The sequence below is a fragment of the Barbus barbus genome, assembly GCF_936440315.1.
Source record: "Barbus barbus genome assembly, chromosome: 28".
Lineage (NCBI taxonomy): Eukaryota > Metazoa > Chordata > Actinopteri > Cypriniformes > Cyprinidae > Barbus > Barbus barbus.
In genome coordinates, this window is record NC_136756.1 from 8,055,968 (window position 1) to 8,081,774 (window position 25,807).

The 25,807-nt window shown below is 36.6% G+C and overlaps 1 protein-coding gene across 1 annotated transcript in view; it reads right to left on the minus strand.

The window, feature by feature from the left end:
* Nucleotides 1-25,807, minus strand: part of cabin1 (calcineurin binding protein 1) — a 115,566-nt gene that overhangs the window by 18,761 nt on the left and 70,998 nt on the right. The window contains exons 31-34 of the mRNA XM_079382768.1: nt 17,226-17,389; nt 16,810-16,906; nt 15,310-16,047; nt 1,684-1,758 (exon numbers count right to left, since the gene is read on the minus strand). Coding sequence (XP_079238894.1) covers nt 1,684-1,758; nt 15,310-16,047; nt 16,810-16,906; nt 17,226-17,389 — 1,074 coding nt within the window. The remainder of the gene's footprint in view (nt 1-1,683; nt 1,759-15,309; nt 16,048-16,809; nt 16,907-17,225; nt 17,390-25,807) is intronic.

Here is a 25,807-nt window from a genome sequence, read left to right on the forward strand (position 1 = left end):
TTTTTTTTTTTAAGTGATTCTGTAATTTGTCAACTGAAAAAAAATATATATATGTTTTTTATGGTATTTAGTGTTTTTGTTTTATATACAATTCCCAATCTCAAAACACAGCAAAATATATTTATAAAATTGTATCGCTGTTTTTTTGCACTACAGGAAAGACATGATATTATCTTACAACACCAATACAGATGGCAAAATAGCAGCGTTATACAGCACATCCCCAGCTGCGGTGGTGTTTTACACACTAATGGTGGACCAACATGGTCGACCTGTCGGCTATCAGACAGAAAACATTGTAGTAATGGTGCATTAGAGTAAAGTAAGCAGCAGAGGAGATGAACAGATAGCATGAGTGACTGAGATGAGAAAGCGATTGAATCAGGGGGAAAAGGTGGGGGGGGGGGGGGGGGGGGGGCTGGTTGAGTGGGTGAGAGATGCAGAGAGTAAAAGAGAGAGATGAGACACACAGCAGGGCCTCTTATATGTTTTGCCCAGGCTAGATTCAGCACACTAATGAATGGCTAATGAAAAGAGAGAAAAACAGTTACATTATTTCAGGATTCTTTGATGAATAGAAAGTAAAAAAAAAACACAACAGTATTATTTTTAAAAATAAATATTTTGTAACATTATAAATGTATTTACTTACTTTTAATAAGTTCAATGTGCCCTAAAAGGACATCCATAAAAGTATGAATTTAAATACTTTATTAATTTACAATTTTGTATTAATTTTTAAATATTTATATTAATAAACTCGTATAAACTTGGATTATTATGCAACAATATAAATTCAGGGGTACTGTCATTTTTATACACTGCAGTGTGTATAATTGAAATTTAGTAAACACTTGATCTTCAATGTGATTAATAAACTGGAAGAATTATTTACCAATATTTTAACATCTTTTTATGACTAGATTAGAAAATTAACGTCATAAAAGAAAGATAAAAAAAAAAAAAAAAAAAAAACAGCCAACGGAAATCTGGATGTGAAGCAACATTTATATGATAATATCCAAATATTTTCAAATTATACAAATAGATTAATATAATAATACTACCAGAAACTAAATATTCATAGAATAATATTCTAATATAAATATAATACAATATTAACATACAAGTATTATATAAATACAAAGATTAATCTATTTTTTTTAGTTATGTATCCATGATTAACAGCTCTTTGCCAATAATTTCCATTTCAATTAATCACAATAAACCATGTGTTTTAATATTTGAATGTTTAATTTGCATACTGCATATAGTTGCGCAAGCCATTTTTTTAAATAGTAGTTAGTATTTGGTATGTAGTGAGTATGCAGTAACTATTCCTTACCAAACACAGCCTCTGTTTCTCTCTTTGAGCTGCTCAACAACCGTTTTAATCGTTTGAACAGTGAGAGGGAAGGAGTGATACTAGCAAAAGGTGCATAATTAATGCATCTCATAAATGGCTCAGAAAAGACAGGATGTGTGTGTGGGGGAGGGATGGGAGAGAGAAACCTAAAAGAGAGAGAAAGGGGTAGCACCACAGCCAAATGTGAAAACATCCAGTGAGTCTGCTGTGTTTCCAATGGAGTGAGCAGAGGAGAGAATATTGGATTTGCATCCCAGAGGGAAAAGCAGCCGGTGTAATTTCCTGGTGTGAGACAAGAGAGAGTCTGTGCATCCTACCTGTCTTTGTGCTGATGTTGCCATCTGAATCTGGCAGAACTTAACAGCTTGATCCAATGCTACATCCTCATCCACCTACAGAGACACAGAACGAATGAGAAATAAAATTAGTGGAGTTATTTATCATAATCAGACACAACAACAGCCGCTAGAACTGACTTGCTTTTTTCACATATTAGGCATTTTAATGCCGTCTCCTGTCATGTTTACAATCATTTGAGTTTATAACCAGAAAAACCATTCACAAAATAATTTGGAAACTCTGAATCACATAAAAGGCCTGATGTGTCCTACTTGACTGTTGCTATGTTATGTAAAAGCAGCCTCAACAGTTCAAAGCAGTCAATTGCTGTCATTTGATTGTAGTCAGTGTTGTTAACTTTGCACTTTCTTTGTTCTTCATGACTTTGCAAAAGAATAAATTAGTGAATTAATGTGCCAATTAAATACTGTCAATATAAACACCAAAAGCGCACACGGATCCATTTTGTTTAGCACTGTAAGCCTTGGCATAGTAATTTCTGAGTCTGATGATATAGTTCAGAGCAGAATCATCTTGTCATCTCATAATTATGGTAATTCAAATGCAAAATGAACAAGATAAGAAAAAAAAATCCAGAATTTGAGCGAAAATACAATAAAAAGGGCTTGATGTAGACATACTCGTCCACAATCACAAACCTAGACACGAGCACTTTAACACGTGACTGCCCATGTTTATATATAAACGTCCATTCAGTAACATGACAGAAGCTGTTACGCATTTCATGTGCGAAGAGGTCAGTGAATCATTCAGAGAGGCCACTGACATATAAAAGGTCAGGTTCGCATACAACTAAATTACCACCAATTTAGTGCAAGTAACATTCAATTATAAGTCGTCAAAAAGAGACAGGTATTTTTCAGGATTCTTTGATGAATAGAAAGTTCAAAAGAGCAAAGTTATTCATCTGTATTTGAAGAGAACAAACCTCATTGGTTCTCAAATGTCAAGCAAGCACTTTTGAGCACCCTACTGGATGTGTTTCAACTCTGTTTTAATGGTTAAACTAGAAAATATTAATGCAAAAAATGCATTTTAAGGCCCAATATTGTTTTTCATAATCATTTTATTATTAGTAGTAAGTCATTACATTAAATATTTCGGTCACAGTTTCTTCAAATTAAACTGAACTTTTATTTTGACAGGTTGCTGTGAAGACCTTAAAGTTTCTGTTTGTATATGACGATAGTTTTACTCAAAAGAAAAGGTAACATGCTAATGAAGAGACTCTCTGAGGATTCTTCAGATTATGTTCATGTACTCATATATTTAGGCGGCAGAGGCTGAAAACATCAGTAAGTGTGTAGTAAACGAAACCACACGTCTGCACCGTCATTCACAAAGAGATTCAGAACATGCTGGATTCATATTTAAATAATGGCATAATACAGCATTATATTCATAGACACTAGTCCATAGCGCATTTTGATTTAAGCGTACTGATTTTGTATTTATTCATCCAAAAATTTGGCAAATTCCGTGACATTCCACATAATACAACAAATTCTATTTTAATATCTGGATTCCGTGATTCTGTCCGCGTTTTCTGCATCACGGAAATCACAGTGCCCTATCAATTGCTTGAAAGCCTCAGTTAGCTTGGAAATTAACAATCTTTTGTGTTTCACGGAAGAAAAAAAGTATATACATTTGAAACAACATGACGATGACTAAACTGCATAACTCCCATTTTTAGGTGAACAACCACTTTTTTTATCTTGTTAAAACCATCTAATACTTGGTACCTTAAGCACTTAAAAAGAGCTTGACTTTACAAAGGGTGTTAATGAACATCTGATTGAATTTTGAAGGCAAACATGATGTTCACTCCAGAAAACAACCCCCAGAAACAGTCCTATCACTCATTAGCCAGTGCCTGTGTGAAAGCCAAGTAAGCTGCCAGAAAAGCTCTCAGAAATCAGTTGATGATGATTTTTGGAAGTAGAGACCCACGCTAATTAAGGACCATAATCAGATCATCTACAAATAAGGAATAAAAAGCAGCGTGCACAAACATACAGAAACACAGGCAGAGGTCCCGAGAGGATGCAGTAGGAAGAAAGAATCGCTACCAGCGCTATGATATGCCAAAATGTGCAGATGGCATTATGGAGTCCTGAAAATGAACAAGCCAAACTAATTTCTGTCTGTACAAAACACCGACTTACATAAATAAATCAAATATGATAGTTTAGAGTAAACAAAACCAAACATCAGATTGCTTCAGAAGTCATATGTACTATTTTTAGCAGGTTTTTTTAAACACCATTCTGGACCCAGACTTAGTCATTTTCACAGGAAAAGGATTTTTTCTTATTTTGTCTTTCACTGAGTCATACAAGTTGAGTAGATGACTGAGTAAATGATGACAAGTGTTCATTTTCAGGTGAACTAGCCCTTTAAAATACGGCTGATTAGACTAGTTCTGAAACTCTTATTGATTTTTTAGATCCTCCAAAATTTGACACACAGAGGCAGACAGGCTATAGAACAAAATGACCTAAATAGACCTCTACTGGGGTGCTTGTGGTCATGGCAACCGGAGGAGCCGGCTGAAACTGGGCATCCCTGGTGTCTGTTTTATGTCAGATAGTTAAGAGTATGGTATGTAAGAGTATGTTTAAGAGTATGGTGTACGACGACGTCTTAACTAATACATAATATACATTTTAAGACTAAAACAACCGAATTCCTTTAAATAAAGTATCAGGAAACTATACTAAAGCTATACCGTGGGTGCATTTAGCATGCTTGCTAATGCTGGTCTACCTTCAGTAGAAGTTAACTTAATCTAGCACAGTAGAGTAGTAGTAGAGTAGCAGAGGTCATAGACGCATTTTATTTTTGCTGGCGTGCATGTGTGTGTGAGCTAACTGTTAGGACTTGTTCCTCCGGTTGGTGAGGTGTGAGATTTCAGACGAATGACTCAAAACACTGCACAACAACCTCGACACCGCACACCACTCAGATGCACAAGGCAACACTCTCAGCACCAGCACACACACGTCATACAGATCTCACAGTTTGAGCGGTTAAAAAAAAAAAAACAACCATCGGCGAAGAAGTCTGATGCATTCAGAGTAACTGTATAAACATTACCAATCAAAGGATCGGACACGTACTCATTCTTCATTATTTACACATTTTAAAATAGAAATACTAATAAATCATATGTAAGCACAATTTCAACAAATCTATAAAAAAAAAAACAGGTTGAGAAGATTTTTAAAATCGTGAAACGAAGTTAGTGAAGTGTGTGTGGTATTAGGGGATTTTTTGGAACTAAACAATATTTATGGTATAGTTATGATCCATTTATTACCTGTTAACTACCTTTGGCCAATCACGTTTGGCTTGCTTAGTTGGAGACGCTTGACTGATTGCACAGATACTATTGGAAGAGAGCTGAACTGGATGATGACATCACTGAATCATCGATGAACTGACTCTAGCTGGAAAGTGACTCATTTTGTCCTCTTGCATTAAAGTAGGGCTGCAACAACGAATCGATTAAATCGATAAAAATCGATTACTAAAAGAGTTGGCAACGAATTTCATAATCGATTCGTTATGTCGCGCGACGCGGAGACGTTTGATTATAAAAAAATAAAAAAAAATAAAAATTTAGTTGAGCGCGGAGCGGAGTGAACACACTCGGTCTCTCTCGCGCACGGATGCTAGCAGAGTTCGGCGCCTCATAGACAGGGCGGAGCTAAAATAAAAAACGAGCGGAGGTAGAGGAATGATACATGGGAGGCAGAGAAATCCGTGCGACCCAAGTCATCCAAGGTGTGGGAGCATTTCACACTAAATAAACAGAAAAAGTGTGTTAACTGCAATGCAAAGTGTCTGAACAAAGTAAGTGTGTGTGTGTGTGTGTGTGTCAGTGTGTGCGTCTGCGAGTGTGTGCGTCTGCAGTGTAGTGTAGAGAACAAGTTCTGACATTCAAACAAATCCTGTTAAATTTTCTGATTTGTATTGTTCTTTATTTTTTATAATTATTTATTGTTCTGCAGGTGCGTGTCTACGTGGTTAGGTGCCCCCTCTACCAGATGTCTTGCGATAGGCTTGTTTTTAGTAAATTTCTAACTGCATCTGGCGTATCTTGGCATGTGTAGTCAGCTACCTAGGGCCGCTTACTTCTCTTCTTTATTAATTTTAGGCATTTTAGCGTGATCTAAATGACAAATGTCGAGAGCGCATAATGTTACGCGATCATGTAATGCGCGAGCACGCATCTCTCCACTCGCAAGCGGATTTCCTTCACTCGCACAAAACTGGACGTGTGCTTTTAAATCTACATTGTTCTTTTATGAATTGGCTCGGGTCTCACTAATGTTGCTCAAACGTTATCCTCGCATCACTGAAGACCAGAAAAGCTTTTTTTTTCTAATTCAAGTGAAGAGTAGGCTTTTCTCACTAAATGGAAGCAAGCTGAATATAGTTAGCCTTCTCTAGTTATTCATTTTATTAATACTTATTTTAGTTAAGTGCTTAAATTGTAAATATGCATATTAAATTATTTTATGTAGTGCATTTGTATTTTGTTGTTTTTGTATATAGTTATAGAAGCATATCAACCAGGTTCCAGAAATAATAACCAAAGCTGCTTCTAAAATAAGTGGGGATGCTCTCTTAAATGCACATTTTCACATATTTTGTCCCTTCTATTACTATCAATATGCTGATACTTGGAGAGCGAATCCTGCATAAATATGCAGATGTCATTCCCAAAACTTTGCAACGTGTGTGGGCAAAAAACAAAGTTCTACATTTTAAATGGATTGCCTAGAAAGCTTGCAAAGAGCGCTCATAACCAATAAAGCTGTCACTCTTTGTTCATCGCGATCTCACAAAGTTCTGTGAGGACCAATGAATCTCACACTGTGCAATTAATAGCCTATATAATATAGGCCTATTAACATCATGTATCCAACCCCATGTATCCGGCCACCCTCTTTTGAGGCAGTGCCCCAGACTGGCCCCCCCATTTAAAATGCAGACTAGACACGCCCCTGTTGTTCTGGCAGCTCAGGTGGCACTTTATTTAAAAAAAAAAGTCTATATATTTGGCAGATGTAAAGCATACATGTGTATGTTTTTTGTGTTAGTCCATTTTTATTTTATTTTATTATTATTATTATAACAGCTCTGGGATGTTCAAGGAGCAACGTGTTTGTGCACTTTCTAAATATTTTAGTTCTGTTTTTGAATAAAGGGTTGGAAATGAATGCCTTGTTTTTGTTTTTTTATCCGATTCATCGATTAATCGAAAATATAATCGACAGATTAATCGATTATTAAAATAATCGTTAGTTGCAGCCCTACATTAAAGATAAACTATTTTACAAAACTATTTAAAGCTGCTTTGGCACAATCAGTATTGTATAAAGTGCTATATAAATAAAGGTAAAAGTGACTGACCACTTTTTGAGAATTGACCTGAAAATTAAATTTCCAACTGAAAGGGGTCCTCGGATGCACATTTTCCACAAGTTGATATGATTCTTTAGGGTCTTAATGAAAAGTCTATAACATACTTTGGTTCAAATTTCTCAATGATAGTGTAAAAAAAACACTTTTTCAGAAAGCTGTTTTTTATGTCGCTTTAAATGCTAATGAGCTCTGCTGACTCCGCCCCTCTCTTCCGTGGGGTGATGAGTAGACTGTAAAATTCAGCCGCGAAACTTGCTAACTAGCACGTTATTAGGAAAGGCCATTTACAAAGATTCATAAAAAAACCTTATATCTCACTTCTTCTGTAGATGAAACTGGATCACGAATGATTCACACGAATATAGGTGCATTTAGGCAGATCGGGGATCAGTGCATTCCCTTCAAAAACGAAAATAAGTTAATCCTTTGCGTCTTCAGCGGCTCAGATGTCAGGAGTAAATGACGACTGCTATGTTCATTATTACATCCAACAACAAAATACCTCAATCGCTTAATTGGAGACATCTGGTCTTCCCCTGCACCAGAGTCGACACGGCGGACAGATCTCAGCTCACTCAGGGCGGGTCTAAGGTAAGAGGGCCTTGTCAATCAACTATCGTGTGGGGGGGGGGGGGGGGGGGGGGGGGGGGGTATGTACAGAATAGTGGTGGAAATTTTGATTCTTTCCAGAGACTCGTTCATTTTTTGTTCGTTCACCAAAATGATTCGTTCAGATTCGTTCACTAATTCGTTCAGTGACCATTTTTCCATATTACACAAATACGTCAGCATGTGCGGCAAAATGTGTTGTTCAACTAACGTATTTACTTGTTACAAAATAAAAACCGATTTGGCTTCATTAAAAAGTGTGCCCTTCTCATTAAATGAATAAAATAAGTCTAAATAAGTGATCAAAGTCATTACTCTTTTTATCTTTTAAATTACACTCTTTTCGGATGACCAAAGCACAAGTGTTTTTTTATTTGTTTGCATACTAGGCTAGTTAACATTTAATTGTTTAGGCAGAGATTTACACGTTCAAATCTGAGATTATGTTAAAAGAGGAGTTATTCTGTATGTAAAATATGAATATAAACAAGCGTGCACAGTACGGATACCTGTGCTTTGCATCCGCTTTCTGCTGATTGATGAACTAGATTGACAGAATGGCCGACCTACCCGGTCAACGAACTGGGTATAGCTACCAGTTCGTTCAATTCGTTCACGAACGGGAGATCTCTCTCTCGTTCAGACTCAAAACAGAGCCATCTCGGTCAATGATGCTATTATATTCGTTCGTTCGATCCAACCAATTACATGCCCCTTCTAAACCCGAGCTGAAATGCTATTTGCTGACGTGAGTCACGTGACGCAAATGAGATGGGATGACGTGACACAAATAATCAATACTGCCATATTTTTTTATGTTTCACAGTTTTTAAACAAACAAAAGTGCATGACATGACTAACATAATGAAATATTTTTTATTTAAAAGTATGTAACGGTTCAAACATAAAACAACAATAATATAAATAAATAAAACAAAATGATAAATAAAAAATAAAAAATAAAACAATAATATAAAAAAATAAAACAAAGAACCAGTTGTTCGAACGACGAACGTAATAATGAGACGAGATGTATGTATGTAACAGTTCATTTGACTCTTTCAAACTCAAAGCAACTCAATGAAGGGCGTATTCGTTCACTAGATTCAACAAATCACATGCTCCGTCCTCGTATCATACTCGAAGGCTATTGGCTCGAGGTTTAGTCATTCTTTGTAGTGATGGGTCGTTCTTGAACGATTCGTTCATTTTGAACGAATCTTTAATGTGACTCGAGAAGAACGAGTCGTCTCGGGGAGTGATTCGTTCAGTCGCGCATGCGCATTGCACAGCATTCTCGGGTTTGAGTCGTTCGTTCATCACGTGACAGCCCCATACGCTTAACCAATGCAGCCTGAGCCGGAAAGAGAATTGATTAGTTCTTGTATATCGAGTCTCGGGTTTGAGTCGTTCGTTCATCACGTGACAGCCCCATACGCTTAACCAATGCAGGCTGCATTGGTTAAGCGTATGGGGCTGTCACGTGATGAACGAACGACTCAAACCCGAACACTTGTCAGATAAGAGGTGGTGCGCTAATCATAGACTAAAGACCCAGGTAAACAATTAAGTAATATTTTCTGTTTCTTATAGCATAGTTTTGTATTTATTGTTCAGGTATTTATTGCGATAACGATACAAATGACGATAATATATATATATATATATATATATAAATAGATTAAGTTTTAAAGATTAAGTTTATTTCATATAGTATTATTAATGCAATTAACTTGAAACTTTCTGTACACAGCCAACTTATGGCCATGCTAATTATGATCAACAGCTCATCTCCATTAATTGCTCTTATCAACCATAATAATGCGTTATGGACGCTTCATATTAAATCATATGCATAGGCTACTGGCACACGTTTACCACGTTGCTGATGACTGAAAGCCTGTGTATGGCTATACTGCTGTGATCTGTTTCAGGCTTTCCATATCATAACATTTTAGAAATTAATTCATTGTAATATCTCAGAAATGGCATATTTAACTTTATTAAAAGTATGGCATCTTTTATGTCAAATTAAAATTGGACGTGTTTCCACTCTTTGTAACCACCATTTTTCTGTACACTTTGCATATTACGGTAGTTTGCTCCTCATCTGATTTTCTGTAACCAAACTAGCAAATTGTGGAGGTAAGTTAGCTCCTCGCGTAACAACAAGCTCCTCCTCATGGTGCGTTCACACCAGACGCGAATGAAGCGTTAAGCGCGAATGATTTACATGTTAAGTCAATGCAAAGACGCGAATAGACATCCTGCCGCGCAATTCGCGCGAATGACGCAGCGCGAATTGAGCGTTTAGAGCGAAATTCTATACATATGCTCTCTGTGGCAGTCATACATGTGCGCCTGGCAGAAGCCCTGCCCATGACGCGAATTCGCGTCTGTTGTGCAGTGAATTTCACGCGCGAATGAAGCGCGTAAACCCAAAATGTTCACACGTCCAACTACGCGCGAATAGCGCGATTTATTCGCGCAAGTCGCGTCCGGTGTGAACGCACTGTCAGCCTCACGTCCGCCTTCCGCCATGCTTGTTTTCACTCCGCACGTGAACAGTAAATCGGGCGCGCACAAAACTACGTCATCAACTAGACTTATCGTTATTATCGTGAGGAGAAAAATTTTTATCGTGAGGAGAATTTTCAACGGTATATCACAAACGATAAGATATCGCCCATCCCTACAGGACAGTTACATATATAATTCATAAACTCACCATATTCATCAATTCAAAACATATTCATCAAAAAAGAGGTCAAGTCACTGGTAGGTGTGAAATACGATCTCTTTTTGAATTAATACATCTTTAAAAAGGTTTATTCTAATAGTATGTACTATGTAATTGTGCCATTTTTTGTATATATTAAATCAAGATGAAATGTTTACCAAAAGTAAAGTCATTTGCAGTTTTTATGTGGTAGAACTGAATCATCACTGAAGATAAATAAGTGGGATATCACTAATGAGCGCAACACCATTCATAAATGCTAATGACTGTTGAAAGCCAGTGATAAAACATCTATCCACATGATTGCATGAATACAGCGTGTGAATGTCATTTCTTTATTAATTACTGCCAAGTTGGACTGAGATCACTATTTGGATTTCCTGTGCGTTTATAACTGTGGTTTCCATTATTTACAAGACTGATTATAACTGCTTTATTACAAAACCTAGTGTGTGGTCTATGGAGGCAGCAGTTCATCATAAGCCCACAAAACATCCTCAATGTGAAACCTATTCAAAATGTAGGCGACTTAATTACTGCCTACTAAGATACCGCATTTTAGTCCATTTCTAAGGTAGTGCCACACATATCTTTTGCAGGAAAGGAAATTCAATAACGCACTGCAACAAGTTCATGAAAAAAACAAATCCAATTCAATGCATCTTGATAATTCATTATGCATGTAGGCCCCAAATAAAGCGGATTGTTAAAATTCTTCACGTACAATCTTTCCTCAATCAGTGAGGTAAAGATGGGCCAATTTGACGTGAGTCAGTGTCCAGGGGCCACATTAAAATCTCTCTCCTTTCCACTTTCATCTCAATCAGAGATTTGTTCTTCACCGGGTGAATTAGACAGTGCTTCACAAACAACCGCAGGACACAAACACACAAAAACATGCATAAACACACACGCAGAGACAAGCACTACAATTAGACTCGGGTACTGAGACAAACACACACACACTCAGAGAGCAGATGCAATTACACAGGCAGGGGAAATGAGAGGTGATACACTGTTAGAGAGGTAGAGGCTGATAATGGACTAGATGAGTTCTGTGAGTGTGTGTGTGTGTGTACTGCCAGCTAGAGCCATTAACCTCTCATACTAATAACATACTTTAACGGCAACTGTGCTAGTTTGTTTTTTACTTTGATATAATTAAATGCAGAGCTCAACACTTGATGATGGTATTGGGCAAAAGGCATAATGAAACATAATAACTTGGTTTTTGTTATTCAAAACAAAGACACATTTCTACAGTAGCCTGTCGGGCTTCCTCCGCTTAAAAACACTATGAACTTAACTAGGTGGTACAGAAAATTTTCAGCACACTGGTATGTGGTTCACAGGGTCTTCTAGATGGTTACTTACTGGCCCATGTCAAAAGGGTCCATGTCAATTAAGTTATTAAACTAAAAACTTTTGCACTTTAAACAGAATTTATGTAGCAATGTAAAATTTTGTATATTGCCATGTTTTTATATATATATACATACATATATATATATATATATATACATATACATATACATATACATACATATATACATATATATATATATACATATACATATACATATATATACATACACACACACACACACACAGTAAAAAATTACCATGATTTTAACGGTAAAAAAACTGAAAATGCTACAGTAACAACCTGTAAAATGGTTAACGGTAAGTTCCCCTAATATATACGGTGAAAAACTGTAATAGACATTTTACACAATTTTACGGTGAAATACCATTTTTGGAAGTGAAAAAGAATGTAAAATGTACAGGGAAAAAAATTTAATTGACAGTTCCCAGAATTCCCTGCACTGCATTTCATATTGGATGTTTTTTCTTTTAAACAACTTTCTTCTTAGTTTTTTTTAATCTTATATATATATATATATATATATATATATATATACACACACACAATTAAAGCCAGGTTTGTGGGTTTTAACGAAGAGATAACTGATAATTGAAATCATAAAAATATAAAATTTAAATAAATCATTTAAAAATAAGTCATATTATGGTTAAATAATCAACTGAGTGATAATTCAAATAAAATTAATGTGTTCATCAGTAGTTGATGCAATGTTGAAATGTAGAGAAAGCACTTAAAAAAAATATGATTTTTATAAATCCAGTGGTCAAATGCTGTGATAATTATTTATTATTATTCTTATTACTATTATTATTACTTGACTAGTAACTGGTCGTTGTGTGTGTGTGTGTGTGTGTGTGTGTGTGTCCACAAAACTGAAAGACTTTCTGAAATGTAGTGGTATTTTAAATGGAAAAAAAGAAAAAAAAAAGAAAATATAAATGACGAAAAATAAGAATGAGGGAGAATCTATCAATTCTAAATTATTTATTGCTATTGTGCAAATCATATGTAATAATGCAATCAATAAAATGTAACTTTAGCCTGATTGAGTATTTTGAAATGCAAAAATCTAATCACAAGTACTTGATTTAGCGTAATCCAGATTACATGTAATCATTTACTACCAGCACTGTGTACAATATGCTAATATATTCTCCATGTATTCAAGGGAATTTGAGGTTCAGTGTGTAATAAAAAGCCAGAAACCGGTCCTTTTAGACCTCACTGGTTCTTGGTGAATTCTTATACAATAGCGTACTTGACTCAGCACTATGATGACAAATGTTATGGAGCTCGTGTGCTACTCTATCATTAGCTACACCAGTAATTTTCCACAGTTCCATTTGTATTCAATTGGCTCTCGCTTGCTCTCCCCAGGGATGCCTTAATGTCTGTATAATATAACATAGTATAGCTCTATCGCACTCGCAATACGCATCCCACTTTACAGCCTGCTTCGTGACTAAAATAATTACTTTTACTAGTTATTTTTGCTAAGGCAAGCATTAATATTACTATTGCTCACATTTATGGTTAGGGAGCTTTGTTCAAATCCTTGTACTAAACGGCAGGTAATTCATCCCGCACCATTTATGCTACTAAAGATTTACACCGAAGGAGGACTCGAGTCATATCTAAAGACCAGAATATCATAGACTTGGGCTACACACACACACACAAATTACCCAGAACACTTTAGACTGGAAAAGCACTAGCGATATCCTAGAATTGCAGTGGCACATTTCACATGTACAAACACCACTTACATTTTAATTTCTCGGTTATCTTCCTAGAGTCTGACACCAAGTAAATATTGCCCGAGATGTTTCACTGACAACAACAAAGCCAACAAGTTTCGTTCTATGCCGTATAAGGTTTTTCGGACTTTCCCTCATAAATCTTCTCGGTGTTTTATCTCTGTTTTGTTCATGAAAACTTGTGGGATTTCCCTGTCACAGTGATTGTACGTTTACCTTCTGTCACAACTGTCAAGCCACGTCATGTTTGAATGAGAACTGATAATGCAGCAATCAGTCCTATAGGGAACTGCGATAGTCTGATAATATTGTAATTGTTGTTTTCAGTTATTTTGCAAAAAAACAAACACCTTGAGAGTCCACGCATATGCTGTGTGATGTAGCCCCATAACCCAGTTAGAAGGACACCAAAATTCAATACGTGTGACCCTGGACCACAAAACCGGTCTGAAGTCACTGGGGTATATTTGTAGCAATAGGCAAAAATACATTATATGCGTCAAAATTATTGATTTTTCTTTTCTACCAAAAATCATTAGGATCTTAAGTAAAGATCATGTTCCAAGAAGACATTTTGTAAATTTCCTACCGTAAATATATCAAAACTTAATTTTTGATTAGTAATATGCATTGCTAAGAACTTCATTTGAACAACTTTAAAGGCGATTTTCTCAATATTTAGATTTGTTTGCACTCTCAGATTCTAGATTTTCAAATAGTTGCATCTCTGCCAAATATTGTCCTATCATAACAAACCATACATCAATGGAAAGCTCATTTATTCAGCTTTCATACGATCTATAAATCTCCATTTCGAAAATTGACCCTTATGACTGGTTTTGTGGTCCAGGGTCATATATATGTTTTTGTCATATTTCTTTATGATAGTTAAACAAAATCACACAAGCAAGTGTGCTGTTTTTCCTGAATATCAGCGCAACTGTAAATGTGATATTTATGTAATAGTATAATTTAAAAATAACATTTTATACCAATTTGTGATTAATTTGTTTTTTTATATTTTGCAAACAAAAAGGGTTTCAAAAAAAGCCAAGCAACAAACAGAAGTGCTTCTTTTCTGAACGAATCAATGATTTAGTGATCTATTCATAATGACAGACACTTTCTTTTTTCCTGAATAAATCCACAGTTCGAACGAAGCAACTAAATGAATCATTCAATGACACACTCATTAAGACAATGAATTACAGCCACCAACCAGTGGTTTTAGATTCATGTGTGAAATATCCTTTCATTTAAAAAATATATATATATATTTTAATATTCAAAATATATTTTTAAAATATTAAATCTCAAACCATTATTTATGCAATTGTAAATGCATCTAAATGCCACTTTAGATGCAGCTTTTGCACCACTTCAGCAGTGCAAAAATGGATTTAGCTGATAATGATTTAATTTTATTGTTAACAGCCTACAGTGTCTTATTATTCAAACTCAAGTTATTGATTAAATGTAAGAATTTAACATGAAAGATGATGCAATCAATTTAAGGTGGCAAATGTCACCCCTTATTGAAAAGTTACTGTCTATCAATTTTGTCTAATTATTAACAACAAAATTCCAGGAAAAAGTGAGATTTCATTTTGTCAATATCGCACACCCCCCAAGCCCTACTTGCATCTTTTCTTACCTGTTTAATCAGCATGTAGGCCTCGGACATTATCTTCTCAATGCGCCTCTGGTCGTAGGTCGTAATGCCCTTCTGACCTTGTTGCCACACCCTGTACGCATCCAAAAGCAGCGTTTTGCCCGATTCCACGTCATCCAGCAGCTTCCTCTTCCTGTTGGGTCTCTGCTGTTGTCCCACCTCAGGGGTGCAGGGTAGAGGTGTGGGGTTGCTGGCTGTTGGTGTTGTGACCATAGTAAGCGCTCCTTTAGCTGCATTCACCTGATTCTGTAGCTGCTGCTGTTTTGAGCTAATGCTCAACTCCTCCAGCGATAGCTCAGACGCCCGACTGCTCTCTGGAGCCTTTTCGGCCTCCTCTGTTGCTGATTTAGCCACCCCCTGCTCCTGTGGTCTAGTTTCAACAGGTGTTTGAGGGTCTCTGAATTTTGAGGCACCCGGCCATGATCCGGGGCCAAGCTCCATAGGCTCTACAAGTGCTGAAGTACCTTCTCTGGGGTGAACGGCGGCCTCTGTCGCCTGATTTAAAGACTCCAGGGAGAGCTGAAGAGTGGCTGAACATTGCTGAGGCATGCCGGGAGGTCCGGTCTCACTTCCTGTGGCCTTAGGGGTGTCGGGGAGTCCTGCTTTAGGCTGGGTGGTGTGGGAGCATTTGGGGTCCTCCACAGCAGGGGGCCGGTTGGACACATCCGCAGTGGTCATTTCACCCATAGAGGTGGTAGACGGTTTAGGGGGATCACTTACCTGAAAAAGAGAATGATAAAGATATAAGACATCTTCACACAACAAATGTGACAAAGAAACCACATTTAAGGTGGTGCATGTAAGTAAGGCCGATTCTGCTGACAGAAAGCAAGACATATACTAATATATTATGATTAGAGCAAACTTTAAAAAGGCTGTGACACCAGGAGTGAGGAAGGAACATTTTTGCACTCCTGGATCTGTTTTAACTCAATGTAAAATGTCTAGAGAAAGAAGCACAGGCATTAAGTTGAGTGAAGCTATCATTCTGTTCTTTGAGCAGTCGGGATGGCATTAATGTGTTAGCACAAACATAAGCGTATCCTTGGCTGTCAGATCTGGCTTAAGTCTCATTTCCCAAACATGGCAGTGTCTCCATAGGAAACATGCTAGCAAGGCCGCTATTCAGCTTCTATTTATAAAACAAAACAAAAACGACACATACAAAATAAAATTTTAAATTCTCTAAAAACAAACAAACAAAAAAAAGAAACACACAAAAAAAAAAAAAAAAATGAAAACAAAAATAAAACCTAAATCCAAAACAAAAAAGTAGCAGAAACGCACAAAAACCAAAAACAAAATAAAAAAGAAAACAAAATAAAAAAAGGAAAACAACAATGAAAACAAAACTAAATCATTCTAAAACCAAAGCTGAATATATATATTTAAAAAAAAAAAAAACACAAACACAAAACAAAATGAAAAAAAAAAAAACCTTCGAAAAACAAGCCAAAACAGATGAGAATTTAGCTTTTATACCCCTGTGAGTTTATCCAGATTGTCTTCCAGCACTTTTACAGTGAAGAAAAATGCTCGCTTTGCCAAAACTTGTCGGTCCACATCTCTTAAGTACTTCCTATAACACACAACATAAAAAGATATATGTCCTTGCAATAAAATGTTTCATGCCATATGCTTCACATTTAACAAAATAGGAAAACAAACATTCAAAAAAGTTGTGTAAACTATGAAATGCAATACATTTTCTAAGAATATTTTAACAATTTCAAACAACATTCACAACAAATATGCAAGGCAAGGTTAATTGAATAGTTCAAGCATTTGGCAACACTGCGTTTCAAGAGGCTACTTCTCTCCATTTCCTGTTATAAATACGCACATTTAATTAAATGAGTAGAACAAAATAAACAAATTAAATATTTGCAATGTCTTACTTTCCCTGATCAGGGGTTCTCTGAAGCATGAGGGAGATTTTAAGTAAGGTGTGGTGATCTTTCAGTTGAGACAGAACATCCAGCAAGAGCACGATGGATCTGTTCATATGAGATGCAAAACTGCCAGGACGATCGATCTCATCTACTGGAATACGCCAGATGCCCTGAGGAAGAGAAGGAGAGAGCCATTAGCAGAGAGAAGAGGAGTTCTTGTGCTTGAACTGAGGCATCAGGACAGCTTTAAGCCCGGTGCTGGCAAATAAGACAGCATCTACACAGGAAAACTAATGTTACCAAGGCCACTGCTGAGCTTCTCTTTACAGCACAGCCCAAAAAATACATGAGGGCCAATTATAAACACAATTCAGTGCTTCACGAACATCTCCGATTACACAAAACAAACCTCCAGGCAAGTCCATTAACATTCACAAGAGGTAAACACGGAAAGAATGAGTGGACGACTTCAGACAGTGCAGCGCTCATAGGTGAAGGTAAAAAAGAGAGAAGAGAAAATGGAGAGAAGTGGAGAAATTTTATTGTTCTGAGGCCATCTGCTGTTGGCTCTTGATGTGTTGGTCTCCGGCCATGAAGAAAATCTGCCCACTGATGAGAAATCTGCCTCAACCCACTCCATCTCTCTAGTCCTCTGCTTCATCTCGAGCTGTTCATCTTTCCCTCCAGTCGTACTGGTCTAGTGTGCGAAGTCTATCTGGCTGGAAAACAGCAGACTAAATGGAGCTTTTGACAATGAACAGAGAAAGCAAACTAATGAAGACGCAAAGAGAACATACTCTACGCAGACACTTCTAGTTATGCAAGCTCGATTTCACGTGGCATTGCATTGTGAAAGAACTCATAGCACAGTATGGTGCATTCTCAGGGTGACTGCAAGTGTGCAATAACAGACATTAGCATAAACTGTCTTCCTTTTCCAGTTTTCTCTTTTAGATAAACTACCGTACTGCCATGGTGGAGCAACAGTCTGAAGAGAATCTTGCGGTCTTATCGGAAAATTTGACATTATCACAGTAACATGTTAAAGCCAATGTGAAATTTTACATTTTACTTCTATCATCAAAATATGTAACAAGAAAAATTTTGGACAGGGCTTGATTTTATTTATTGAGAATTGATTCAATTATGCAAAGTGAGCGATACCTATCAGAATAAAGTCAGGTGATTTGAGAGGAGAAATTAATCAGCCGAACAAGAAAATCATTCTTTATACACTACTCAAAAGTGTGAAAATAATTATGATTTTTTTAAAATAAACATGCTCCTATGCTCACCAAGGCTGCATTTATTTGATAAAGACTAAAAACTGTAATTACTACAATATTAATTTAAATATTACAATTTAGAATAACTGTTTTCTATTTAAATATACTTTAAAATGTAATTTATTCCTGTGATGCAAAGCAGATTTGCTGCTCAAATAGTATTCATTATTATTGGTGCTCAATTATTAATGTTTCTTACTATTCTCAATGCTGACAATTTTTGCTGCTTAATATTTTTGTGAAAACTCTGATACTCCAAACTGAACGGATGTGCTAAATACATGAATAAAATTGATACTTTTATTTAGAAAGGATACATTAAATTAAGAAAGTGACAGTAAATACATTTATAATGTTATTTCAAACAAATGCTGTTCTTTTGAACTTTCTATTCATCAAAGAATAATGAAAAACAAAAAAATAAAAATCAAGCAGCAAAAACCGTTTTCAACATTGATACTATTATTAATAATTGAGCACCTAAAAATAATTGATAACAATCGAGCAAATCGGCATATTAGAATGATTTTTTGAAAAGAATCATGTGACACTGAAGACTGGAGTAATGATCATATTTGCATCATAGGAATAAATTTAAAATGCATTCAAATAAAAAAAGTTATTTTAAACTGTAGTAATATTTGACAATATTACTGCCTTTACTGTATTTTTATTTACATGCAGCCTTAGTGATTACAATATATTTTGTATAACATTAAAAACCTTAATTATTCCAAACTTTTGACCAGAAGTGTACATTACGATGAAAGATGTATATATAAAAAAATGGACGACAGTGCATGATAAATCATTCATAATAAGAGCAGGAACATGGATTAATATGGTAAATAGGCTCAATATTTTATTTATGGATGATGCACACTTGCAACACAGTGGAAATACAAGCATTTGCATCTGTGCTCTGGTCACGACAGCTTCATCCTTCACCAGTGTGAGCGTGTCTCCAGCAAGCAGAGAACTTCTGAGCAAACATCAATTACAGCAAATAGTCTGTTTTCAAACAGAAAGCTTTAGCCATGCAGAGCTGTACATCTCTGCAGTCTTGAGTTCAATGAATTCAGTGTACCCCAGTTTTCTGCTGCCACTCTTTCAGTTTGAATCTTTCTAATTGCCCTAAAAAAAAAGGACACCGTTTCGGTCTGGCCTGGCAGACACCCATGTACGGACATTTGGACATTCCAGAAAATGTAGATAATGGCACTGGAGCATGTGGAAACTGAGAGAGTGGATGTAAGCGAGAACTAAAAAAATATGCAGGAGTGAGAAAAGAGAGAATACGAAAAAGAAAGAAATGCTAATCGGAATGTTGGATGTTTACGGAGACCTGGATGTTTATTTGCATGCGGAATGATCTGCAGCTGCTAGTCATCAAATTAAGAGCAGAGTGAACGAACCCATCCAAAAGGCACATGAGAAGAAGGGAGGGTAATGGGGGAAAAAAAGAAAAATTTAGCTGGAGGATGGATTAAAAGAAATGAATAAACTTCATATTTTGTTAATAAACTGATAAAATAGCCACATTTTCTACCTTATACAGTAGCTAAACAAATGCATCTATATTTTTCATCCTTTAGGAAAATGTAATATACATGCCAATATTTAAAAGGATATATTCTTTTTTTAAATCAGAGCAATTTTGACAAACATTGTAGCCAGTTAGACTCAACATTTTTATTAATATTATATTATTTATTTAATAATATGTGACCCTGGAGCACAAAACCGGTCTGAAGTCGCTGGGGTATATTTATGCAATAGCCAAAAATACATTATATGCGTCAAAATTATAGATTTTTCTTTTAGGCCAAAAATCATTAGGATATTAAATAAAGATCATGTTCCATGAAGATATTTTGTAAATTTCCTACTGTAAATATATCAAAACTTAATTTTTGATTAGTAATATGCATTGCTAAGAACTTCATTTGGACAACTTTAAAGGTGATTTTCTCAATATTTAGATTTTTTTGCACCCTCAGATTCCAGATTTTCAAATAGTTGCATCTCTGCCAAATATTGTCCCATCCTAACAAACCATACATCAATGGAAAGCTTATGTATTCAACTTTCAGATTAGGGAAGCAACGATACCATTTTTTCCGATCCGATCCAGAAAATTCTGAGTATCGGCCAATTCCGATCCGATTCCGATCGGCCAATTCCGACGATCAACACAATACTCTTCATTAAAAGTATAAGACAAACTTATCTTTCCAGTGCTGATGCCACGTGCTCTCCCATTGCTGTCTTTGATCTTGAAATGAGCTGATAATTAATAAAATAAAGCGCTTGTCTTTTGATTTCGTTGACTGAATTTCATTACATTTAAATATAGCGCAGGAATTGAAGATCAGATTTATATCCGTTTTGCGACTTTGTGGCCATGTGTAAATTGAAACGTTTGAACAAATCAGATAGATATCCGATCAGCGAAAACACATTAAATGACCAGGTGTAAACAGGCCCATTCATAATCTATGACAAAAATAGTATTATAAATTAGGTTAGTGGATAATTTAGCAGCAAAATTTATTCCAGAAAAATCATGAGTGCACAATTTTATAAAATCTAAACATTTAGTGATAACATTATTTAGTGGGGAACAAATAAAAGTGAATATGCGAAGGACTATATCTGGTCAAATGTTACACATTGCTCTTTATATTGTTGTAAAATACATTAATGAAAACAAGTAAATATATTTATTTATAAATAAAAACTACAAAATTAAAAGACATTTCTTTTAAATGTATAGCACAATGAAGGCAGCGACATATGATAGAGGAGTCCCATCATAAATGTTGCTGCCTCCATTACTGTGCTGTACATTTGATTATTAATAACCCTGATAGGACAGAACAAGAAACGCTATAAATAATCTTTCATTGCGCAAAAGCATTATAAAACGAAACGCTCCAATAGAGAGTGGCACAAAGCGCTTATGGCTTCCCGCAGAATGATGCGCTTGAAGCAGCACAGAGTCACAGCACGCAGCTCCGCATAGAGAAGTTCAAAGCACAAAGGAAAGTGATATTGGTGCGTAGCTTATTAAATCTGTGCATAGTTTATTGATCGTTTTCGTTTAACAGTTTTAAATCTCAATTATTGAGCGCTCTTGGAGAGAGTTTCATCGTCTTGACTATCTTAACCGAACGTGACAAAGTTTGAATGCTGAACGGAGGATGACAGACAGAAGCAGCAGAGAGAAGAATTTATGTGAACTTGAATTTAACGACTTAAATATTCATCTGTACCTCACATTAAACTATGGAACGGCTTCCGAACACTTGGACTTTGACTTTATGGTGCCTTCTAATGTTTTTGTGCTTTCGTGGGGCTTAACAACAACACAGAATAATATACGCACAATATCGGTCTCGTCTGACCGATACCCGATCCGGCAGAAATTCCAGTATCGGAGCCGATACCGATCCTGAGTATCGGATCGATGCATCCCTATTTCAGATGATGTATAAATCTCAATTTTGAAAAATGTACCCTTATGACTGGTTTTGTGGTCCAGGGTCACATATTATTTAGATTTTATTATATTGATTTATTAAGTCATTTACATAATAAATATAGTTAAACATAACCAAGGCATGTTTTCCAGAATCTTATTCCCTAAAATAACGGAAGAAACAATATATAACCATTTTCATTTATATCTACCATCATAAGAACAAACAGCAAAATTTAACTATACAGTAAAAAAAAGATGTTTCAAAGTTGTAAATAAAAGATTACTGGAGTGCGTTTTACAAGAAACAAATTTCTACCATTTAGTATCCCATACCATTTAATCTTTGTACTTCCGATTTTACTAAAGATTCTTTGTAATTATTTGTGAAATTTGCTATCAGTTTTTTTAAATGAAAAAAAAAAAAGAATTTTTCAGTGTACATATATTTCAACTACAACAATGAACATGGAATATTTTTGAGGGTTTGACACAAATAAATCTTTCAAATCTGAATTTCTCAAAAATGAGTCCAAATTTACTAACTCCGACGCTGTTTTGAATAAAAAATCTAAACGAGAGTTTCATGTTATTAATACGATCAACAGCATCCTACACCAAAATGTGAGACAAGTCTAATAAAATTGGCCAAATAAAACCAAAACCACCCTGACAAAAAAAGTGGCTCAAAATATACCATAAATATTAAACGTATATCACCCAACATTATTTTTGAATAATAAACACTAGACTCTCACAGGCCAGCATCAGTGGCTAATGCCGTAACACATAGTTTTAGATGTGAAACAGCAGTCAAAAGAGAGAAGCTGCCAAGAATGAATCAGTGTGTGTGTGTGTGTGTGCGTGTGTGTGTGTGTGTGTGTGTGCGTGTGTGGGAAAGCGTTTTCACTGCAGGGATTACCCAAAGCCCCTCCAGCAGGACACAGTAGACTGATGGATACAGGAAAGAGAAAGGAGGGAGTGCATCCTGATGGACGGATATGAGAAAGAGGCGTGTCCAGATGGATCAACATAGAATGCTATTAGACGGGTCTCTGGCACAGGACCCTCAAACCGCTGTGTTACAGTCCAAATAACACGGCTTTACGGTCAGATTACACACATGAGCTCAGTCATTCCTGCACTGCAGCAACTGTACTTCTCATCAGCATGTTTACAAGATGTGGGTTTGCCTCATAACTGTGGGGTTTGCAAGAATAATACTATTACATCATTTCCAGTCAATGTTTAGCTTAATGTTCATAACAAAGTTTGTTGCCCTAAATAACTATAGCTGTTTTATAGATTAAAATAAAATAGATTATCAGTGTGGCTTTTTGTGTCAGTGAGAACTCGTATCACAGACTGACAAGATTGTTTACAAAAAGAAGAGACATAATGGGAGTGAATGGTATGTCCCTTTCAAAAGGTTAAGTATGACAGGCAAGTGCTCTGGAATTTGACACACTAAGAGCCTTGTTTATTCTCCATTTCTTTTTTTCCGGGAATCCCCACACCTCCGGAGGTGAACAAATACATAACCATGTTTATATGAGTTTGGTCATAAAAAAAAAGAGAGGGAAAAACAAAAACAATGCTTTCACAGCAACCAAAACTTCCTAATGATGATGACTAACAAGAACGAATCTAGCCAATAATCTGCTTCTGATTAGCATATTTCCATTATTATGAGAAGGACAACGTTTTGACTTCAACTAAAAAAAAGCTCTTGAAGATTTAAGATGACGTACAACGACACAAATTAATGAAATGACTACTCGTAAAAAAAAGCTACCAAACCATACAAATTTACTTTGTGCAGCCTTTAAAAGACTAAAGTCGACTGACCAGCGAAAGAAGAGCAAGCTGTCATGTCTGTTTCAGGCGTACAGCTACTCCTAATGCGATCAATATAATCTGACAGCAAAATCACTGAATTGAGCCCAGCAGACGCAGGGCTTCCCTAACCATGTGAGGCCAGTCCTCTGTGCACAAGCTGCAAAAAGAGTTTAAAACGACTGAAATTTCCTCCACCAGTTAAAAAAAAGAAAAGAAAAACACTTTCTTGGCCTTCAATATGAGCAGCGCAAACCAGCAGATGTGGAAATTTCAAGAACGCTGCAAGATGTTTCTGATAAGCTGTTCCGATTCAACATGTTTGACTAATTAAGCGAAACAAGATTTGTGTGACACTTTGTGAATTTTACCTCAGGGATTCCCCCTAAACACCCCACCTCACCTACTTTAAAAGTGTCAAGAATTATAGTATCTAAAGAAGCATCCCCACACCAGAAATGAGGAACACAGAAGGAAAGCAGGAACCAGGAGGAAGGAGGTTCCCAGTTTTCTGACTCATCCAGTGCACTTCATCACTCCATTTCTGGTCATTACTGCCGCTCGTATTGACGAAACGCAGGACTCCTGCGAGAGCACTAGCTAACTATTATCTGCGTCACGCGTGACAGAGTCACGAAGTCACAAAGGAAAGTGAGCTCTCAAACACTCACTTTCTTTCTCTTGCTCTACTCCTTGAACTCTCACACACTGCTCTCCCAACCTTCAACTGGCTCTTTCCACCAAATCCAAAAGAAACAATCACAAATACGAGCAAGTTGACACTTTTCCTTTCCACCTTTTATTCCAGGAGCAAAAACAGAAGGAAAAGGAAACCAAACAGGAAAAGCAAAAGGAAGAAACTCACCATCACCGAGGAGAGCTACTCCACGCTCTGCCTGTATGAAGTATGTGAGTAAATGGGATGTTTTGATTTTTTTTTTTGTAACATTCCAGCGAGAGAAGGCGAGCTGAAGTCCAGGCTCGAGGGAGTGGGTTGCACGCGTGCGGAGGGAGGAGAAAAGGAGAGATGGTTGAACGAGTGTGCCTCAAACAGACGAGCGCTTGCTCTCCTCTCTTTCCAGCCCTGCCATCGCAAAACAAAACGCCCACGCTTCTCTTTCTCTGCTCTGACCCCAGCGCGCTCACTCGTGCTCCCCCCCCCTCCCCGTGCTCTCACTCCTTCTCTGAACACGGGCGGAGAGACGGCCCCTTCAGAACGCAGCCAGCCAATCAAAGACGGACTCTGTTTCTCAGCCCAGCAGTGCACACCCACACAAACATACAGAGAGAGAGAGAGAGAGAGGGGTGAACGACAGGAGAGAGAGAAAACATGCAACAGGATGTTAGTGTGGGTCAGAGGGAAAAGGGTGTATATGAACACAAACACAGATACGAGGAGACAAGGTGAGGGATTTGAATAAAATAGAGGAGTAGAGACAAGAACACAACAGATAAGAAAAAAATGAGACAAGAAGAGGAGATGCTGTAAGAGACTAAGAAAGAGAAAAAGAAAATAAGAAAATGAAAGAGATGAAACAAGATGAGACAAGAAGTGAGATGAGAGGAGAACAGACAAAAGAAGAGACCAGGAGATGAGAAGAGACAAAAAGGAAAGGTAAATAGAAACAAGAGACATGAAGTGAAGAAAGAAGGTGGGGAGACAAGAAGAGAGGACAACAAAAGAGAAATTTCAAGAGAAGAGACGAGATGAGAAGAGGAAACAAGACAAGAAGAGACAGGAAAAAAGTGAAAAGAGATGAGAAGAGAAGAGCGGAAACAAGACAAGAAGAGACAGGAAGCTTTGGAAATGTTTATGTTGCAGTCACTGAGGCACAGAGAGTGCAGAGGTGTATCTCTGCCACACAGCTCTCATTTCCCCTTCTCCCTCTGTTAATGTTTGTGCGTTTCCACTGTGACAACAACAACCACACACACACACACACCTGGCATTTCCAACATTCTGCTGCTAACAGGAAAGTCAAGAT